General features: G+C 34.7%; 4 protein-coding genes and 1 pseudogene across 4 annotated transcripts; 2 read left to right on the plus strand and 3 right to left on the minus strand.

The window, feature by feature from the left end:
• LOC145614736 (protein-ribulosamine 3-kinase, chloroplastic-like) lies at window positions 1-3,759 on the minus strand. Its single transcript, XM_081669806.1, has 9 exons — window positions 3,553-3,759; window positions 3,052-3,205; window positions 2,650-2,740; window positions 2,457-2,531; window positions 2,286-2,374; window positions 1,831-1,949; window positions 1,402-1,542; window positions 938-1,014; window positions 1-292 (listed from the first exon to the last, which is right to left on the minus strand). The coding sequence occupies exons 1-9, from the start codon at window positions 3,665-3,667 to the stop codon at window positions 146-148; spliced, it is 1,008 nt and encodes a 335-aa protein (XP_081525932.1). The 5' UTR covers window positions 3,668-3,759; the 3' UTR covers window positions 1-145.
• A 961-nt stretch (window positions 3,760-4,720) lies between these two features.
• LOC145615697 (GDSL esterase/lipase At5g03980 pseudogene) lies at window positions 4,721-5,854 on the plus strand (annotated as a pseudogene).
• Window positions 5,855-7,098: 1,244 nt separating this feature from the next.
• On the minus strand, window positions 7,099-9,382 carry LOC145614821 (RING-H2 finger protein ATL1-like). Its single transcript, XM_081669883.1, has 3 exons — window positions 8,728-9,382; window positions 7,877-7,974; window positions 7,099-7,754 (listed from the first exon to the last, which is right to left on the minus strand). Exons 1-3 carry the CDS (start codon window positions 8,881-8,883, stop codon window positions 7,430-7,432), a joined length of 579 nt encoding a protein of 192 aa, XP_081526009.1. The 5' UTR covers window positions 8,884-9,382; the 3' UTR covers window positions 7,099-7,429.
• A 3,969-nt stretch (window positions 9,383-13,351) lies between these two features.
• On the minus strand, window positions 13,352-14,442 carry LOC145615590 (xyloglucan endotransglucosylase/hydrolase protein 4-like). The gene is made up of 2 exons (XM_081670664.1): window positions 14,080-14,442; window positions 13,352-13,824 (listed from the first exon to the last, which is right to left on the minus strand). Exons 1-2 carry the CDS (start codon window positions 14,408-14,410, stop codon window positions 13,520-13,522), a joined length of 636 nt encoding a protein of 211 aa, XP_081526790.1. The 5' UTR covers window positions 14,411-14,442; the 3' UTR covers window positions 13,352-13,519.
• A 1,510-nt stretch (window positions 14,443-15,952) lies between these two features.
• Window positions 15,953-21,793, plus strand: LOC145613381 (serine/arginine-rich splicing factor RS40-like). The gene is made up of 9 exons (XM_081668479.1): window positions 15,953-16,090; window positions 17,028-17,171; window positions 19,296-19,408; window positions 19,648-19,889; window positions 20,420-20,698; window positions 20,789-20,851; window positions 20,936-21,010; window positions 21,101-21,178; window positions 21,391-21,793. The coding sequence occupies exons 2-9, from the start codon at window positions 17,066-17,068 to the stop codon at window positions 21,467-21,469; spliced, it is 1,035 nt and encodes a 344-aa protein (XP_081524605.1). The 5' UTR covers window positions 15,953-16,090; window positions 17,028-17,065; the 3' UTR covers window positions 21,470-21,793.
• Window positions 21,794-22,638: the final 845 nt, after the last annotated feature.

The raw sequence follows: 22,638 nt of genomic DNA on the forward strand, positions 1-22,638 counted from the left end.
TGAGATAATATGGAGCACTGATGTATTAGACAGTATCATTCTAACACAATGATACATGGAAGATGGTACAATATTTTATTTGCTAATACATTCCAATGAAACATATACAGGAAATTTACATAACTACATCTCAGTAGAATTGCGTCTAAATCTTTAGCATCCGTAAATAATCTTCAATTATAGAGAGCGAGGATGAGCGGTAACTTGAGCCAAAGAGATTATAGTGATTAAGGTAGTGATATAACATATAAAGGTCTCTTCTTTTCTCAAATCCTGGTTGTTTCGGCATCACCTGAAGTAGCACAGGGAAAAAAAGAAAAAAAACCATATGAATATGCCATGTAAGAGTAAAATACAAAGCAAGAAATTGTAACAGGTCATTTAGCAGCTTCATTGAAATGAAAAACAGAAGTACTTCCTGGTTCAAAGATATAACCAGTCAACTATATTCAGGAAGCTAACTGTGATAGGAAAGCACAAGATTCACAAGTTATGCAGTATACCTAAGATCACATCATATTCAGGACAACTTCAGCATGCATTTAACCCAGTGTAATGATAACTAAGGGGATGTCAACATAATTGGTCAAAAAAGAGGGGAAAAAAAAAACCTCAATCTTTCCTCTATCACACACATTTTTTCAACGGATTAATGATTTCTGCAGCATATAATATCCCTTTGCCTCAAGATGATAGTCACATAAAATATTTTGGGATGAATTGTAGGAGTTACTACATTGCTTAAACCAGCAATATATTATTGAAATTGAGTGGTTAAGAGAGGATGGGCAGGACATAAGAATTACACGGGTCTTTTGGTAAGTTTATTAGCAAAACTTGTTTATTGAGGGTAGAAACATGTGGGGGGTCGTAGTACCTTATACAGAAGTAAGTAAAGAACACAGAATTCAAAAGAACAATTTTATACAAGTCATACCTCAAAATAGGAATTGTAAAATGATGAACCAAAGCCAGCACACCATGACATTCCAAATTCTGCTTCATTATGTCCATCTACAGATAAAAGGGGGAAAAAGGGATAGTGAGATTAGTTTGTTAAGTCTCCATACGGTTTCATGCTATCTACATACAGTAACTTCATACATCAGTGAGAATATATGAAAATTGTATTTTTCTATGGTACCATTATTGCGTCAATAATCAAGAAGTTAGGAAAAGTTTGATGGTATCATTATTACATATAGGAACTTCATATATCAAGTACCAGAGTAGGATCTTTGACACTCCGACAAGGGCATGGACACTTTGACACTTCATTTTAGCCCAAAATGAAAGTTTTCACAAAGAAGCCAAGTTGTCAAACACTTAAACATGAGTACCCCAAGTTTGAGTAACATGACGCTAGCGCATCCAAGCAAAGCAAAATCAACTAGGACTCACAATAGCATGCTGGATCAAGAATAACAGGCTCGCCATTCTTGTCATAGGTTACATTCCCACTCCACAGGTCTCCATGCAGCAAACATGGCTCAATCACAACATCTTCAAAGAGTGGTGCCAGGTTCTTTGCCAGCTTTTGTCCTGATAGAAGGAAAGTTCCCAGCATCAGATGAAGATGAAGCAAAAACATTTCCCAATGCTAACAACAGTGACAGTGGTTACAATTAGGTGATCATCAAAATAGTAGTGGATCAAACTATCAAGTATAAATAATTTCTTAAAGAGGAGAGATACAAACTGAAGCAATGACAGCAGTTGTGTGACTTACATCAAGTGATCAAAGTTACAAGTAAGGATATCAACAACAAAGTACTTAGTCTATTAACTACTAAATCATACAGCAGTGCAGCAAGAACCATGAATGAAAACCTTTTTCATAGATTAAAGAATCTCCATACTGATCTCGAGCCAATTTAAGTTGGTAGCCCAGTCTATGCTTTGCATAAAACTCTATCCAGTCTGATGTCCAGTCATTAATCTGTGGAGTACTGCAAAAAAATTGAATAAAAAAGAGAGTCAAATAATAAAAGACAGGATGTAGTGATTAAGTACACCCATTGCTGCTACAGCAACAGAATAGAGCATGTAGACCATTTCACAAATGCTATTGAAGTCAAACAATGAACAACTCCCCGGCCAATCTTAAATCTATAGTTCACCATCAAAACTATCGGTCAACTATAAGACAAACAGATATAAGTAGGCCATAGGCATATCCGCACATGCACCCATTTTGCTGTCACCCATTTGGACAAATAGAAAATAAAACCTCCAAGAAATATTTAGGTCGTAAATTGATGATGGCAGCTCAGAAAGGATTGTACCTCCCAATAGTATTATCAACTTCGAAACCAAAGCCTTTCTCAGATTTTCCAGCTTTATGCATTTCTGCAAGCTTTCTCCCTAAAGCAGGCTGAAGATATGAACTATTTAAGATACTAGTAGAACAACACAGAAATTATATATAGCTCATATTTAAGCTAAGCCATCATCACCTGGCCACTCCTAGCTGCCCCAAATTCTACGAATTCCATAATGATGTAAGAGCCACCTCGTGGTAGAGCTCCAACCTGCAGTCCTTAAAAAGTGATACACTCAGATATTCTAGCTGCCTAGAGAGCTCAGGCTCAGCACAACCATGTATACAATTAGGTAAATTACGAAACCAAACTTCAGCATCTATCTTACCTTGTATGGCTTGGGGACACGAATTGTATTGGTTTCATACATAAGTCTCAAACCAAGAGCCTCCCCCTCAAACATGGACGGGCCAATACTCCTATTCCAACATTCCAAATAAGTAGAGCAAGTTCAGTACCTAGAAACTACGATAACTTCCATGCACAATAACATCTTAAATTGCCCACATCTACAATAGTTGCAATAATTAGGCACTATTAACTCCAATACTAACATTCTGATAAGTAGAGCAAGTTCAATACCTAGAAATTACGATAACTTCCTTACGTGATTACATCTCCAATTGGACCACATTTCAATAGTTGCAATAAGTAGGTACTATAAAACATAGAATAACTAACACTATCAAGCCACTCAGCATCCAAGCATAGCATACCTAGCATAGCATACCTATTAGTTTTAACAAAGAAAGGACCAACATCGGTATCGTAACGGGTGGCAAGATTGATGCAACCACCACCAACAGAACTTGATTTAGTAATCTGTTTTGCTTTCCCTTCAGTGAGAATCCACTCAAGAACTGGGTCTTCACTCATTGCAACAACTGCCCAACAATTCAAAAATCACAACCCAAAACTCTTATCACCAACTCAATTAAACTAAGCTAGAACAAAAGGGAATTGGGTCTAATCCAAACCCAAAATTGATCAAAATCAAAGCAAATTCAATCACAATTTCAATATTTCCAGCAAAAATTATCCCCACTAAAAACCCCATTAACCAAATAGAAAACCCTGATAAACTACAAACTTACATAAATTATAGTTCTTGAATAAATCAACAATAACATAATTCATGGAAAAGGAAACACAAAGATCAACAAAAGATGCAAGATAATCAAATTGATGAAATGGGTAGAGTTTAATTAGTTCAAAAATCAAGTTAACTTACTTGTAAATGGTTTTGGTTTGGAGAACAAGAGCTTGGAGAGAGTGGGAAGACTGAAAGAAGGACGGCATTTACATGAAGAGAGAGAAAGGGAGCTCGGAGGTGCGATTACCATCATCTCCCCCTTTTGTTATCTCGCACTTTCTCCTGGGATGTGGATGATGCAACCCCTGTCTTCGTGTTCTGATTTTGGTGGCGCCAAATTAGCCAAAAGGGTCCCAATGTAGGACTAGAAAGGATTCAAGTCTAGCCGATTTCAAGTGTTTTTATTCCAAAATTATCCATGTACCGAACCAGGTAGGGGGTTAGGGCTTAATTCCATCGCCGTGGTGGGACACATAGTCAAAAGGGTTAAAACATATGGCTCAGGTTCGAATTTTCACTTGTTCGATCTCAAAATAAATAATGTTTACGTTACATTTTGAGTTCCACCTAAGTTAAAATGCTTCATGGAAAATTTTTTATACAAACAAATCAAAATTGCCCTTGTACATCATCATGCTACAATATGAGGTACTACAATTTCTATTCTGTTACGAGTAACAAGTTTTCTTTATCAAAAGCATTTGCAATTTGCTTGTATTTCCTTTAATTTTTTATTAATTTTTATGGTTAATTGATGGTCAAAGACATGCATGACTTTAGCTTAAAGAGTACAATATTTTACTTTATTATTTTTCACGGCCCCAACTAACACCACACGAAACTTAGTTACTTCAATTCACACGCACCTACACACTATACAACAGAATAGGAGTTTAATTCAACATTGCAAATTGATAGTGATTCGAGGTTTAATCATTAGTAATAATATACAATAAAGTAGTTGTATATATACAAAACGTACTAAGTATTGAACATTTGAATTACCCTTAAATCACTTTCATTGCTCGTGAAACTACTTAAATTTGTACAAGGTTGCTCGTGAAACTACCTAATTTGCCTACTATATATTCAAGGCCAAAAATTATTGCATTGTGATCAAAAGGTTATTTACGTACATCATTTTCCTTCTCACTTAAATTAGAACTCCCCTTCATCCAAGCAACCTACTATTTTTACTCTACTAACTATAATAACATATTAACCAACTAATAATCACAATGAATCAATGATCCTTAACATTATAAATAGCAAGCCAATTTAATTACACTCTACTCATAATAAAATCATGGTTATTACATCTTTCAAAGTCCTTTTCTTTCTCATACTTTTCTTATATTATATCCTGTTTCCTACTAATGTTGCTAGTGTTAATATTCCTGATTCAGAGAGGCTGGCCTTTGATACCATCTTCCAGTTCGGCGACTCCCTAAGTGATACCGGGAACCTTGTTCTCGAAAATCCATATGGTGCACACTCCTTTGCTAGCTTTCCTTATGGTCAAACCATCCATCACCCTACAGGTCGTTGCTCTGATGGACTACTTATCATTGATTATATTGCCAATGTTTTTCACCTACCATTGCTTAGTCCGTTTCTTGATAGACAGGGTAATTTTGATCATGGTGTTAACTTTGCTGTTGCTGGCTCAACTGCTCTAGATACCGCGACTTTAAGAGCTAAGAACATTGTTTTTTCACCTCCTACTAACAGTTCATTGTCTGTTCAGCTAAGTTGGTTCAGAAATCATCTTAACACTATGTGTATTAATCGTTTAGAATGTGAGAAGATGGTTAGTCAATCGTTGTTTGTTATAGAGACTGGAGGAAACGATTACAATTATGCTTTTCTTCATGGGAAGACTATGAAAGAGGTGAAAGAACTGGTGCCTGAAGTTGTTGGAGCTATTAAAGAAGCTGTCAATGAAGTTATTAGGTGTGGTGCAATTAGAGTAGTTGTGGCTGGAAATTTGCCTATTGGTTGTTTGCCTGTCTATTTGGCAGCATTCGAATCAAGAGACCGGAGTCAGTACGATGAATTGAAGTGTATAAAGGAGATGAACATGTTTGCCATGTATCATAATGATCTATTACAACAAGCCATTAGGGAACTTCAAACGGAGCATCCTGAAAATGTTGCTATTGTTTATGGTGACTACTATTCGGCTTTAAGGTGGATTCTTCAGAACGCTGCTGCTCTCGGGTTTAATGAAGATAATGTACTTAAGGCATGTTGTGGATCAAGCAATAATGCATATAACTTTGATTTGCAGAGGATGTGTGGAGCTAAGGGTGTCCAAGTTTGTGCTAACCCTACTCGACTTGTGAGTTGGGATGGAATCCATTTGACTCAAAGGGCTTACTTGCGCATGGCTCAAAGGCTATTGCAGCAAATTGTTCCAAAAATCCTAGAAGTTGTCTAAAGAATTATAAATTCTTTTGAATTGGCGTTTAGTTATATTTAATGAGTTTTTGAGTCCATAGAAATAGAAAATAGAAAATAAATACTTTTAAGCATTTAAATATTGTGAACTTTTCAGTTACAGTTAAGTATGAACTACTGATTCTATAGTATCATGATTCATGGATGAGTCCTTATTAGTGATGTATTTTAACTGTTAGTTGGTGCATCAATTTCCAATAACAACAACAACATCATAGCTAATTAGCCCCAAAGTTATTCTTAGTTAGATTGTTGCTTCAGACTAGGTAGCGCGACAGTTCAGGACCATCAACAGTACTTTTTTATCTCTCGTTATCAGATACAGGAAATAAACTCTCATTATCAACCAAAATTGTATGATTTGATCTTGAGATTTAAGATTGAACAAGTTTTGCAAAATGTTACTTCTTGGTTGTTAGTTGTCAGTGTCACTGTCAAGGATTTCAAACTCTGCATGTTTTGTTTTTTACTAGTCTTCAGAGATGAAATGCCATATAAATCAGAAGTTCCAATGAGGTAAAAAAAAAAGGGTATAAAATCTGGTTAGTGGAGTTTCGAGTTATTCTGCATGTTTTCTTCAGAAAGATTGCTTTGTTTCTCAAGAAGTTATGATAAATTGATAACTGAGTATGGTCTTAGGTCTTTATACGAATATTAAGATCATAGTACCTCACTGAAACTGTATTCTGTTTTTCAGTTTCTAGTCATTCATTAGCATACTCAATATTACCAAAGTAATGTTTACTTGTGATATCAAAGGCTTGCGTGCTAAAGAAACCCGTCTAAAAATGATATGCAGCATCCTTTTTGTTCATCTGCTTACAGTGGATGCAGGAGGAAAGCTAAATAACCTAACTTATTCCCTGCTAAAGATAATTCTTCTCATGAAATCTGATACCTTTTTTGCAAAGCCGAGCTAGCATGATATCCAAATATTTTTATAACATATCGAAAAAGTTTCTTCTAGGATAAAGGCAATCTAATATTTTGGCAAGTTTATATAATCAAATTACATCTGCCCCTATCTGCTGTTTCTCCTGATTTTGCCTCTTAAGTCTCAACAGTTTCAAATGGTATTACTATCTAGTTCTAATGGTCCTACTTAGCTGCAGCAACAATACAAGACTACCAACTGTAATTAGGAACCTAATTATCAAATCATAAATACAAGAAAAATAAAATTAAAGGTTCAGAAATTCTTTAGTTCAGAACTTCGAATAGGTATTGTATATAAATGCCACGCCAATCAACTGCATAGTTTACATGAATTGTCTATCAACAAATACTTCAGTTTTGAAGTTATAAGCAAAATTGTTTCAAACCATGAGGAAAAAAAACACACAAAATTTCCAGGCCAATGCTGTCAATCTATAAGCACAAAGATATTTTTACAAGTACCTCTAATATATCCACACAATGACACATTCTAAGCTTCATGAACACCCCCCCACCCAAGGTCTATCTCACATCTCAAAGAAAGATTGATGCATAAGGTAGCTAGCATTCTGAATAACAATCATGTTAAACCAAAGATAGGAGTAATTACTTCTATCCATTACCAAGGCTCTGACTCTCCGTGTAAATTGGATTCAGGGTTTCTTGATGTTGACTGGTGATGCTGTTGGCTGCTGACATAGCCTGCTGAATACCGTAAACCAGGTTGCAAAGACTGATTGAAATCCTCCATTGCTAATTGAACATTGTCATCGGACCTCACCGGCTTTGGATCACAACACTGCTTTAAAGGCAGACGGCAAACAGGACAAGTACATTGCTTCATGAGCCAGGGATCAATGCAGGAAAGATGAAAACTGTGACCACATTTGGGCATGATTCTTAGAACTTCTTTTTCTTGATAGTCCCCCAAACAAATAGAACACCTGGTCATAAAAGAAGGCAGTAATAAGCAGAAATCTGTTAACTGTTCACAATTGAAAGATAACATTTTGCTTCTGGTTTTCCAAAAATGAACTTATTTTTGGCAATGGTACTCAATACTCACTGTAGATCTTCGGTGGAGTTAAAAGCATCCCGGTGAAATTTCATCGTGGGTATTGCAGCAACCGCAAACGGTTCAAGGCCATCAGTCCTTTGCTCTGGCTATCACAAGAAAAGGACATAGCAGATGTGTTACAATCATTAATTTTAGTCCATTGTTGCAAAAACTGCTAATTTACATTATGATCTGAAGAATATTGACATAAGTGTTAGGTCCAAAACTAGTGGAAGCAGCCAAGCAGGTACCACAGTTGCAAAAACTACTACACTATTGGCATGTTCAGCAAAATTAGGTGTCACTACGTAATCGTTTTACTAGCTAATCGAGTTAACTGTCAAAAATGTTATATAGTAGGTGTAGGATTGATAAGAAGAACTCATTTTTTCCTACTTTTGAAAGCTACTTTTATACCAAAAGCTACACTTTTCACCGTTCGCAAAGCACTACCTCAACTGGAAAAAGCAACCTTAAAACACTACCTCAACCGGAAAAGGCAACCTTAAAACACTTCATCAAACAATGTAAAACTAATAACAGGTTTACTAGAGTTACATCCAAGTCAAAACTTTAGAAGCAACTCGAAAAGTTGTTGCCAAACACGACCTAAACATAGATTATTCTAACAAAACCCAATGTATACATTCAACAGATTGACAAATATAATTCTCAGTATGTTATAGCTTATTGTTAAAATCCAAAATTATAGTCAACAAGCTTCATCGTTAATAATAAACACTTGACCAAACCTGCTACTGTAGCAATCAAAGCATAACATAATTCACTCAAAATCCAAATATACAATGCTCACAAAGATCAAACTGCATAAGAATCAAGAAGGGAAGATAGATTTATACCTGCTCGACATCGACTTCGGGTTCATTATCAACATTCCTCCTTGGTTCAGTCACTTGAACCCTCCTACATATGAGCCTTGTGCATATAAACACAATAAAAATTGAGCTCATCCCAAATCCAATGATAGTAGTGATCAAATTAATGTCATACATCATTTTTTCAATGCTCAAACAGTCAAACCTTACTCTTCAATTTCTTATATCAAATGCCCAGAAATTGCTGAATGACTGTTAATCAGATGATCAATTGCATACAGCACAAACCCAAATAACAAATCCAGATCAATCAAAATTAGGAATTTTTTCCACAAATAACATAACCTTATCATAATTGTTTAGCTAATTAAGCAACCCACCACATCAAAGTTTCAAACTTTTTGACAAACCCAACTCCATAAAAAAAAACCTATAAAACCAAATTAGCTAAAGGTTTTTATAGAACAACAAATTTTCTAAAAAAATTACCAAAAAAAAACAATTGCAAGAACCCAGAAAAGGTAGGATTTGATAAAATCAAAAAAAGCAAAAAAGGAAACTACCCATTTGGAATTCTAAATGTTTTTGATTGAATTGAGCAGAAATTCCACATGGGGTTTAATCAATTAGGTTGAACTTATGGAGTCTGAAAAAGACAGAAAGAAAATAATGGCTGCGTTACAATAAGGAGTGAAATAGGCCGTTGTTATCGTTGCTTATCCAATATATGGAGAATCATAGTGGCTTTTTTTTTTTTTTTGGTTTTTTTGGGGCAACACCTGTAAAATTAGGGACCCGCAAGAGTTTTGTTTGTTTTTGAACGTTTATTTCTTGAAATTGATTTTGATATGGAGTACTCTTTAGTTTAATTTATGCACTTCTAAAACTTGTGTGATTATAATGCTGAAAATTGTGTTCTCATAATGTGATTTAGGTCAACTATATTAATTTTCCTTGTGGACTTACGATCAAGGATTCTTTGACTCGAATTAGAGTGCTAATTTAGGCCCTGTTTGATTCACCTTAATTTTGCTGAACTGAAATTATTTTTACTGAACTGAACTTATTTTTACTGAACTGAACTTAATTTTACTGAACTGAAATTATTGAATGATTTGCCCAATTGGTGTTAAAAAATAAATAAATTACTAAAATAGTGTTCACTTAAAAATATTTCTCAAAGTAGTATTTATGTAGGTTCGGAAATTACAAAGCTAGGAATTAAAAATTAATGGCTAATACAATCCAAATACATATATGTATACCATTAAATTCTTTATTTTTAACGCTTACGGTATCTTGACCAGAGTATGGATTATGAATTTCGAAGTAATATAAATGTTTAAAAATTCTAGCATTTTTGTTATGGACATAACCTTGTCAAAAAACTTATATATAACATGATAAATAATGCATTATTTAGACGGATTTAAATTATCAAAGGGAACTCAATCACCATTCTTGAAACCAACTGCTAGTTCTACAATGCAATCAATTTGGATCGGAGATGGTATTACTTTATTACAAAATAGCTCAAAACATGTCATACTAGCTAAATAAAAAATTCAATTTAGCACCATTTTATATGAATTTGGAGATGATGATCGAACAACCTTCAAAGTACTGATGTGTGCTCATGCTTCAAATGAAAATTTGAAGAGTCATGTTGGCCAAGAAGTAGAGTTGGAAGCTCCATTTGATCTGTTAAAAAGTCTTTGTCAGGGATAAGATTAAGTAGTACTCCGTAAAGATATACTCATATACATTACCGTAAAGGATTTAATGGTATACATATATATATTTGGATTATATTAGCCATTATTTTTTAATTCCTAGCTTTGTAATTTCCGAACCTACATGAACACTACTTTGAGAAATATTTTTAAGTGAACACTATTTTTGTAATTTATTTATTTTTTAACACCAATTGGACAAATCGTTCGAAATTATTTTTACTGAAATTAAATTATTTTTACTGAACTGAAATTATTTTTACTGACTTTCTATTATAATTCTTCTTTAAGAAAACTGAATTTTACTGAACTGAACTTATTTTTACTGAACTGAAATTATTTTTACTGAACTGAAATTAATTTTATTGAACTGAAATTATTTTTACTAAACTGAACTTATTTTTACTCCCTCCGTCCCTAAATTACATTCCTCTTTGGAAATTTACACGGGAATTAAGGAGGGAAGAATAAGACAAATAACAATAATTAGATAATGCAATGGGAAGTACAAAGATAGATTAGTTATTACTCATGACATGTCATCAATCCTTTGCAAAAAAAAGGACCAATCACATGCTCCTAATTGAAAATTTTTAACCAATCATATTCATTGTAATTTGGTACAAGGATTATGAGTGAGATTAGGTAAGCATGAGTGAGAAAACATTAAATATAAAACAGAAAAAGAGAGTTGATTTACTAAAAAAAACTTACCAAAAATAGAAATGAGGAATGTAATTTTGGAATACCAAAAATAGAAAGGAGGAATGTAATTAAGGGACGGAGGGAGTACTTAATATTATTTTTTTAAGGTAAAAAGAACAGGGCCTTAATCTACTGTTATCAGTTATTTTGATTACTATAAATTGAATTTGAGTTTCTCTTTCTGATATTTATCTTTTTTTTTTAAGATTAAAGTGAAAATAAGATAAATGGAACGATTTTTTATCTTTGCGCCTCGGGGGTTGGGAGGTGTTACCACCACCTCATCATTCCTTGATTCCCTCCCATGCATGTTCATAAGCCAAATTAATACTCCCTCCGTCCCTAAATTACATTCCTCTTTGGAAATTTACACGGGAATTAAGGAGGGAAGAATAAGACAAATAACAATAATTAGATATGCAATGGGAAATACAAATATAGATTAGTTATTACTCATGACATGTCATCAATCCTTTGCAAAAAAAAGGACCAATCACATGCTCCTAATTGAAAATTTTTAACCAATCATATTCATTGTAATTTGGCACAAGGATTATGAGTAAGATTAGGTAAGGATGAGTGAGAAAGCATTAAATGTAAAACAGAAAAAGAGAGTTGATTTACTTAAAAAAACTTACCAAAAATAGAAAGGAGGAATGTAATTTTGGAATACCAAAAATAGAAAGGAGGAATGTAATTTAGGGACGGAGGGAGTAGTATTTTCTGAGGAAGTGTTTGCAGGTAAGTGTGGGGTATGGTTGTTTTTTTATTTAGTTTTTAAAGAAAATGGAGCATGATGTGAAGAAGTAAAGAATCAAATACGAAGTATCTTGTGAGTTGTGTTTAGTGAATTGGTGCTAAATACTTTGAGAGTTGGGTGTGGCCTAGTAGTGCTTGAACCATTGAGGACAAATTATTGCAATTAAACAAGTGTTTAGTAAATTATTAATGCTTCCTTTTTTAAATTGATGGTCAATGTGTTGCAAATATACAATTGTTGATTTAATTTGTTGCACCAATCATCTACAACTTTTGCATCATTTTGTTTTAAGACTTTTTCTTAAGTCATCAAAATCAATCAAGGACAAGTGACATCTTAATTGGGGATGGAAGCCTTGTCTTGTAAGTATTAAAAATAAAATAGGAAATATTTTTAATTGGAGCATGAAAAATAAGTGATCCTCTATTGTACTTTGCAATTTGCATAAGCAACTACACTAGCAGTATTATCGTGTTAAACTAGCTAGGATAACGATGTGCTTTATAATGTTATTGTTTTACAGCAATTATTGTCTAATTCGTCTTATCTATTTTTGAAACCTATGGGCGGATGGTGGAAATCGATCTTAGGGTCTCCTGAAATTGGGAGGAAAGCTTTAACCGCTTTAACTATCCCTCACTTTTATTCTACTTAATTTATTTAGATTTAAATCATTCAATTTGGACAAATAAGTTTTATAAAAATGACTTTTAGACAAAGATTCTAAAAATGTTTAGACATAATTTAGATAAAATAAGTTCATACAAATTTTTTAAAAAAAAAAATTAATATGTTGAAAATGACACACGCTTAAAATGAACATTAGGTGAGTTAATCCTCAAGTACAAAATCAAGTAAATAATTTGTTTTCTTCACAAAAAAAAAAAAAAAAAAAAAAAAAAAAAAAAAAAGTAATTTGTCTTGATAATGATAGATCTTTCATCTAATAATGCAAAATGCGGATTACGTATAATTTAGGAGTAAAATAATGTTAACGTGGGGCAACATGTACCAATTAATCAAGGGAGTCAGATAATTGATTAGTCAATTAGTTTCTGTTTAATGTTGCACACACCACAAAGGTTCGAAAAGAAAAGGATGAATTCTTATCAGGATTCCAAATTTCAATACAAACAACTAATTAAAAATCAGGAATTCCTCGCTAGTGCTCGTGAATGGGCCGTTAATGCATATCAGAGACCGACTGAATAGGAATGACAATTCAATTTAAATTCGAGTTGGGTATGATTCAATTGAAGAATGGGGGAAGGGTGAGGTGTGATCTTCACCCTCAAAGCGTTCCTAATAGGGCTTAGCCCCCCTAATCATAATGTCCGAAGATTCTTTCCTTACCACTAAATAATATTTTAATGGTATAAAAGTATTAGAAATTACAGAGCATTACCTAACATAAGTACGTGATCAAATCTCAATCAGTAGTATCTAAGAAATATATTACTGCCTCTGTCTACAATCCTCTACACTGAGAATAGAAAAGTATAATACGATATCAAACACAATTACAAGGTCGAAAAAAGAAAAAGCCTAAAACATGAATCATAAGTTCATAACGAAGTCCAATGTAACACAAAATGAGTGAAACGTAACTTAAAGCAAGTTATTCCTCAACTGCACATTCAAGAGATACATGAACATTCTTGTAACGGCAAACATAGGGTGCATCGCACCCTACATATGGACCAGCCCACCTCCCATCGTCGATGTAACTAGCATTCCAGACTGATGAGTAGAGAAACATAGGCTTCTCAGGGAAGGCAGAGTCGCTCTCTCTATCCACCCGTCGCACTAGTTTCCCGTCGATGAGCCACTCGATTACGTTTGGGAACCACTTGATCACGTACTCATGAAACCCATCCGAACAATCAAATCCTAACTCATGAATCTCCTCCTTGTTCCCGGTTCCTGCATTTCGTTCATTTACATCATCAAACTTACAACATTAAGATCGTTTGAAATATGACTACCATATTATTATGATAAACAATACGAAGTATATGATTGGTTCATTTTAAACATATAATATTATGAACGCAACTAGTCTTTTAATATCTATAATGCAAATATAAACTGAATTGATCTGATCTAAACTTGTCCAGTCCGACAGTCTAATAAAAAAAAAAAGCAATTAACTACAAGAATTTTAAAAAAAAAAATTACCAGAGGTGTGAAAATTGGTCTGAACAATGGATTTATCCTTGCCCAAAAATTCAAAGTCGATCTCATCTTGGCAATTATCACCTTCCAAAGAAGAAAGATAAATATTGAAATTAAGACCACTAGTATTCCCCTTAGGACATTGGATTTCAGCACTAAAGGTCCCATATTGGTAACGTCCCGGGGATCGCCACCGCGAGCCGCCTCGGTCGTCGAAGGTGATCGCGATCTCATTGGTATCCGAGCAATGGTCGCAAACTTGTGGGGTGTAATCAATCACGATCCCCTTCATAGGTTGAGTCATGTTGTGTTGGGTTGTTTCTGGGTCCGCCATTTTTGGATTTGGTTATGGTACTAGGAATATAATCAGAGAGTTTAGTTAAATGGTTGAAGAAATGAATGGTTGATTTTGATGAATAAATAAGGAGGTAGCAAATTAGCAATTAATAGTATAAGTACAATATTGATTATACCGTGCATGAAAACATGGTACACAAGTGACATAACACGGTATAGTATGTCGGTAACTCGGTATTGGTTTGACTTTCAATTGTTAGTGACTTACGGTGTATTTGGATAAAGAAATGGGAAAGAAAAGAAGGGGAGAGAGGTGAAGGAGAGGGAAGAAAGATGAGTTTTCCTTCCAAACCTCTCAATTGTTGGAGAGATTAATTTCTTACAATTTCTTCCCTCCATTTCTCTCCCCTCCAATTCCTTTCCTTTCTCATTTGTTATCCAAATGAAGGAGAATTCATCTCTTCATTTCCCTTCCCTTCCTTTCCCTCCATTTCCTTCGATCCAAACATAGTGTTAGTGTGAAATTGTTTGATAAAAAATATAATTCGTAGACCGTAGTCCATACCTACATGAGTAAAGGACCAGAGGTGTTTGATAATACGTAAGAGTATGTCGGCATTGGTTTAGTTGTTGCATTAGTGTTGAGCCCACTATATAATACTAAGAGGTTACTCCCCTTATAGTCATATGGTTTTGAGGTGAAACCTCCTTGATCTTGTAAAGTGGCAGATTTGCACTCTCCCGTGACGGGTGCGGCCCAGACTCGTATTTGACAATGATTGTATTAATTGTTATTCTAAATTCGTTTCATAAAAGAATGATATCTACTTATAACATCACGTGATAAAAATATAAAATTATATTTACTTCATTGCGTAAAATAATCAATAAAAAAATTTGAATTTTTATCGATAAATATTTTTAGTTAAATAAATAATAACAAAAAAAATTCAAATCACTTACGTGAGGTAAAAATAAGGTGAATTAAACATAGTTTTAAGCTAGCTCGCAATATCACTGCTTTCTTTTTCCATTATTGGATTATTGAAAAAAGGCTTGTTGCTGTGCAATTGTGTGGTTCCTTTTTATGTTTTATTTTTAAAAGTGTTACACTTTAACCGGTATATAAGGGTAGTTAGAGTAATAAAAAAATGTAAAAGAAAAATGGTGGAGTTAATTCTTTTTTTTTGAAAAGTAATGAGTAAGAGTGGAAAGTAATATAAAAGTAGTACTGTATTAGAATGAGATCATTAAAAAGAGAAATTTTTGCCAAAAAACGGTAGTGTAATGCTCCATCTGCTTTTAAATACTTGTTCTACTTTTCATTTCCGTCCGTTTTAAATAACTTGCTTAATTTCCTAGCCAACGAGCAAAAACTACTCCGTACCTAAAAAAAAGGCAGAGGGTTAGGGTATGTTTTCTTTTGCTTAATTTCAGTTCAGTTTAATTCAATCCAATCAGTTCAGTTCCTAATCTTCTTCTCTTATAAATAATTTATTTCAATTCAGCTTCAATCAGTTTAATTCTTTTCAGCTCAGTTAAGTAAATCAGAACAAATTATTAGAAGATTGAGCTAATAAAAAGCACTCCTTAAAGAAATAGACAGAACCCTTGTTGAACCATCTTCCTCGCAGTAAAACCTAGCCAGCGAGCAGAAACTAAGCTTGCTTGCTTCTCTGAGTTTGTCTGAAACTTCTGCTCATTACCTAAATCTAAGGTATTTTCTCTCCTCTTTTTTCTATCCATGCTCTTAACTCTGCTATCGTTTTCTCAAATCAAACCATTATTACAGAAAATTCATATTCCTGAATTTATCGTGCATATATATATATATATATATATATATATTTTTTTTTTTTTTTTTCATTTTTCTGGGTTAATTTTGTTGTGTTTGAGTTTCCTTTTTGGTTGATTTTCAGCATGTAATTGGATTTTTTAGGTTAGGGTTTTTATATCAGTTTCAGATTGTTGGTCAAAATTCAAAAAACCCTCTTAAACCCTAATTTTTTTATCGCAGTAAATTAAGAAGTTGTTGATCTGATATATACGAACTCAGTGAAAGCTTATTAGTTTGGATGATTTCATTGCTCGTTAATTTGATATAGCCTCTTTTTGAATACAATTTATAGTAGCTAAATGGTTGCTCCTACAAGTTTGCATTCCAAATATTGAGTATAAAGTGGTCCAATTTGATTACGCCGGAGTTTACAGTCGAGTTGAATGTGAGGGGGGATTGGGGTTTGGACCGATCACATTGTCGTGCTTGTGCTTTTACTTTAGGATTTGATATGCTAATGCTGTTTAATTGTTGAAAGCTTGTTTTGCAATCGTAATAATCGATTAATCAACATGAAAGTTGAGCTATTAAAGCTTTTTAATGTGCTGGGGCTTACAGTATGTTCACCCAAAATTTTATTTTATAGTGTTTTATGTTCGTCTTAACCCATTGATTCAATTGGCTGAGTGATGTATATTTTCAGTTCTGTGTATCCATTTGATGTTCTCTGGATATATCATGGTTTAACAATTAAAAGTTTTAATTGGTGAAATTTAAAACTTGTGAAGTCACTTTCTTAATTTTCGTTCCCCTTCTTCCATTCTTATCTTATTTCTAATGGCAATTGATATTCCTTACACTTGTTTATTTCTCCTAGTGCTGTTTGAGGGTTCCCTAATTTTGAAGCTTTGCAAGATGAGGGCCATCTTCTGTGGAAACTTGGAATATGATGCACGGCAATCTGAGGTTGAGCGGCTATTTAAAAAATACGGAAGGGTGGAAAGGGTGGATATGAAGTCTGGTCAGTATTATGTTGTTGATGTTTTGAATGCTTAGTCTTTTGTTGCTATTCATGTTTAAGAACTTGGGATTTGTTCCCTGTCTGTAGGCTTTAATTCTTTGTTGTTATTGTTGATTTTACCACCAACTTCTGTTAATGCTGCTATTGTTATTCTTTATTTATGATCCCTTTGTGTTGCATTTTTTTTTTTTGGTATTTGGAAATGGACTTTCTTATTGTGTTTGACTGTTGAAGTGTATGTGTAAGGTGTTTACATTTTGACCTCTCTATATCTTGTCAGTCTTTATGGCAGGGCTTATATTTGGTAATGTTTTTTGATGTTTGTAATGCTTATTGGTATCCAGTAAATGCATTTACTGTGTTTTTTGGGTACGAATTGGTCGTTTGCAAAGGTATTCCATATGCTGACTAGGATGGGGAAGGTTAATGTCCAAAATAGGGTTGGTATTATTTTTCTTTTTAGTATGCACTGTAGAAGTTGAAGGGAAAATTCTACAGGACTGCCATAAGACCAGTGTTGCTCTATGGTACAGAATGTTGGGCTTCTAAGAAAGAGCATATTAAAAAGATGGAGGTTACGGAAATGCGCATGTTAAGGTGGATGTGTGGAAACACTTTAAGAGATAGAATCAGAAATGAGGTTATTCGCAAGAAAGTAGGTGTGGCGGGCATTGTAGATAAATTAAGGGAAAATCGTCTGCGTTGGTTTGGACATGTAAGACGGAGACCCGAGGGTGCACCGGTGCGAAGAGTGGAAGAGTGGGACCATGGAGGGATTAAACGAGGAAGAGGGAGACCAAAGATGACTTGGTTGGAAGGAGTGAGGAAGGATATGAAGTGCATGGATTTACGTGAGGATGAAGTTTTGGATCGTAAGGGATGGAGGAGAAAGATTTATGTTGATGACTACACGGAATAATCAAATTTGGTTCATGTTAGCCGACCCCACTTTTGGGATTAAGGCTTTGATTGATTGATTGATTGATTGATTGATATGCACTCCCTCAGACTCAGTGGAAATGTCATTGATTCCTACTCTTTGTTTTATACCCATGTCAATTTGGATGTCATCACTTGGTAGGGAATCAACAAGATTATCACTGGCATGTCTCCCTGTGGTTATAATTGAGAAAATGATGAGAGTTGATGCTTTTGATCCACCATGTTGAAAGGAAACATCATCACTATTTCAAGGCAGCATAGTTATAGGCATTTTTGAAAATGATCGTTTCAACATGTAATTGTGCTCGGAAATTGATGATGAGAGTTTTCCAACTGTGAGCTATCTGGGATGTTTCCTGTTTGCTGATCTATTTAGTCAGCAAGATGCTAGGTCTTTTGAAGTTTGTTTCCTTACTTTACATGGACATCATCATGTACAAGTGTACAACCATCAGAAGGCAACCTATATGACCCACCATGGCAATATCAGGCATCAGCAACCTATATGACTGCTGTCAAAACTTACTGAATAATAGGAACTATCTGATTCTACATCATCAAATTCTAGTGCACCAGGGACTTCGTAAACTGTAGACATTTTCCTGTTTCTCTTCATTATCAAATTGGCATTGTGATTGCTGCTTCTGGCAGAGTAATGTGATTGATGACTCCGTCATACTTATGAATATAACACCAAAGCTTCTGGAAGGGTCAACGCGTTCTTGAAAAAAAAATTTCTTGGATAGATGTGTGTATTGTTTCCCTTTCAGACAAGCATCTTTTCAATCTATAGAACCCTGCACTCAATAATTTCTTTGGCGCAGGATTCTTTGGATTATCCATATGTATCTTGGATGGATGGGACTCTCTGCATTTTCTTTCTGCATTGTGCCCACGCACCATCCTCCTATGTTTTACTTCAAGAGCCAATCTGATCGCTTGGCACAAACATAATTCCTGAGACACTCATTGCTTTTTCATTTATCATGCCTCTTGTCCAGTCTTCAATTCCTGACATGTATCAACAATAATTCATGATGACTTCACATTCAGTAGCAGGTGTTGTTTTTACTTCCTAGTCTTTAATATGGCCACGGCAGGTTTAATGAATCATCAATTTGCTGTTGTAATAACTGTTTGTTTGAAAATTATATGTACAGAACTAATAATTTAAATTTGCAGGGTTTGCATTTGTTTATATGGAAGATGAGAAAGACGCTGATGATGCCATTAGAAGACTTGACCGAGCCGAGTTTGGGAGGAAAGGGCGGCGTCTTCGGGTTGAGTGGACTAAGGTATCAACAGTCATTTAGATTCCACATCGTTTTTCAGTTTGTACACCTTTATTGTTTAGATCATCTGGCATCTTTACCTTGTGTGAAATCCAAAGTTTGCTTCTTTTTTTTTTTTTTTTTTTTTTGGTTGTCCAATCCGAAACCAAGTTGGAATTTTTGTCTGTTATTTGTTGGTATCTTCACATATTTTGAGCAGTCTGAGTTAGGTTGTATAAACATAAGTTGATTTTGAATTGCAGCAAGAACGTGACAGTCGAAGGCCTGGTGGTGGCGGTGCTAGAAAACCTGCAGCTAATGACAAACCTTCTAAAACCCTGTTTGTCATTAACTTTGACCCTATCTATACTAAGTCCAAGGATTTGGAAAGGCACTTTGATCAACATGGAAAAATTGCCAACATAAGGATTAGGAGAAATTTTGCATTCATTCAGTATGAAACCCTGGAGGATGCCACTAGAGCATTGGAAGCTACAAATATGAGGTTGGGAACAATAAAGTATTTTGATTTTTGTGTTTCTTTCCCCTCTATACTGGAAGTATTTTTGGCTTTCTTTGAAATTTTATATACATTCTGCTGCTAATATATGATGTAATTATGGTTTTTAGATTTATGTTACTATGAATAAAAGGCATCCTTCTTGTTTGTGTCTGATGCCTAGAATTTGGAACATTCAATTATACCTTTCATGTACCATATGCTAGAAGTATCACATTCACTGCTTTCTGCCACAGGAACTCACTTGATTTAAGTGCTTGTCAAATTGACTATTTAAGCAACTTGTTTCACCTTAGAATGGCTAATGAGAGGTTGAAATTGTAAAGACTCATATGGTCATGTCAAAGTCATAGAGAAGTGGTTTATCATGTGGTCATAATGAGTTTTCTAATCTGAGCTTATTGTTAATAAGATCATTAACTAACTATTGCATGAGTATTCAATAGTCTGCATTGGATTTGCTGCGTGTATCATTCTGTAACTTTTCTGATGGTTGTCTATTTGGTTGCTTGCAGCAAGCTTATGGACAGGGTTATAACTGTGGAGTATGCCATTCGAGATGATGATAGAAGCAATGGTCACAGTCCTGATAGAAGGGGCAGGGACTTGTCTCCTGAGAGAGGAAGTTACCGTAGAAGATCTCCAAGTCCATATCGCAGGGAGAGGGGTAGTCCAGACTATGGAACTCGCAGGGACAGAGGCAGCCCTGACTATGGCAATGGTGGCAGATCTGGAGCTAGAGGCAGTCCTGAATACGTCCGAGATGAGAGCCCTGCTAATGGGAGATACCACAGGTTTGTGTAAATCTGCAATCTGACTGTTTTGACTTGATAATTTTTCTGTAATTGGAGACTTATTTTGTAACATATATACTATTGATTTAGTCGCTCTAGACCTGATGCTCGGGGATCTCCTGTTGGAAGCCCTGCTAATGGAAGATACCACAGGTTTGTGTTAATCTCCAGCCTGACTTTCTACATTTCTCTAAATTTTGGGGCTTCCATTTTTTTTAACCTATACTGTCGATGCAGTCGTTCTAGACCTGAAGCTAGGGGAACTCCTGAATATGCTAAAGATGAAAGCCCTGCTAATGAAAGATACCACAGGTTTGTTCTAATCTCCTACCTTTTTATCTCCATTTCTCATTCTTCAACTCAATTGGAGACTTAAATTTTAGTTTTTTTATTCTGTTGTAGTCGCTCTAGACCTGAAACTCGGGGAAGTCCTGATTATGTTAAGGATGAAGGCCCTGCCAATGGAGGAAGATATCACAGGTATGTGCTCGTTTCCATCTTTATTACCTCCAGACCTCCAGTTCACCCAGCTGAAGAGATCTTGGCCTAATTGAAATGAGAATACTAGGTCTTAGGTTTAAATCCTCAACCCCCTGTTGTATATTCATATTTGTTGTGAAACAAAATGACCTTCAGTTCTCTCTTCACCTCAACTGTGAACTCACTTCATTGCACCTTAACTATTAATGCAGTCGGTCACCTCCACCACGAGAAAGGTCACCTCCACCACGCGAAAGGTCACCTCCACCACGCGAAAGGTCGAGATCCTAAGCAAGGATGATGGTATAAAGCAGTAATTTACAGGGCTGTGTCTTGAGAGAGATTGAGATGGTAAGCAAGGAGATGATCTCGAGTTGGTATTTGGCAGTGCAGTTTCTAGAGAAGAGCTGTAATTTCTTATTTGTGAAAAGGCTTGTATCAACATTTTAGGATTGAATTTGATTTGTGTTAGTGGCTTATTGTATTTGATATTGCTTCCAAAGAAGTTTCATTTTTGTCTTTGTTGTTTCCAACCCTTCATATGTTCCTGTTTCGCTGGTAGATTTAGGCTACATACTCGAGCTTGAATTTAAATCAAAATCATTTTCAAGATTATGGATTGTTTTTACTCGTAATTTTCCGTAGTTTACTGTATGTATGTATGTATGTATGTATGTATGAGTACTTAATAGTAGTAGAATTTTATCCTCAAATACCCGTAGAATACAATATTTATCATTTGTGGTCCTGTGTACAGCAAGCAATGCATACCAGTATAGCAGACAGGAAACAGCGTTACGATCTGGCTTTTGGATAAAACCATGCCTACTGTTGTGTTCTCGCTTCTCAAGTTATCAGTTTTGTGAAAAAGGTAACCAATTTCAAAATCTTCGACCCCCCTCCCAAATGCCAATATTATAATGAATAATGCAATTTGCAATATTTTAATTATGAAAATGTTTGATTCGAAGCCTTTAAAAAAAAAAAAAAAAAAAAAAAAACAGAAGTGCGTAGAACTGAACATCTATTGAATTTAGATAATTTTTATTAGCGTAAGTCATTAGTGAACATAATATGATCTCATCATTTTTTTTAACGGGATTTGAATGTATGATCTTTATTCTCGTTAAGAAGCTCTAGATCTATTCTATTGGTATGGAGTACAACTTCGGGTAAAGGTCTAACACTTGAGAGTAGCATAGTACGGAGATATCTCATCAACACAATAATCTATACTCGTAAATGATCATAAATAACCATTGATAAGATCACATGACTAATGATATGAGCTTCAAATCATCGATTATTACAATGGTTTAAAATTCAAAATGAACAATAAAGAAGAATAGAGTAATTGTCTCATTATTGTATAAGATCTACTAAAAAAAACAGGTACCCTTTTCTTGAAACTGGTTCATACCTTGTATAATTGGCTTATTAGCTACATAATTAGACCTTGA

Source organism: Chenopodium album, chromosome 25, assembly GCF_948465745.1.
Source record: "Chenopodium album chromosome 25, dcCheAlbu1.1, whole genome shotgun sequence".
Lineage (NCBI taxonomy): Eukaryota > Viridiplantae > Streptophyta > Magnoliopsida > Caryophyllales > Amaranthaceae > Chenopodium > Chenopodium album.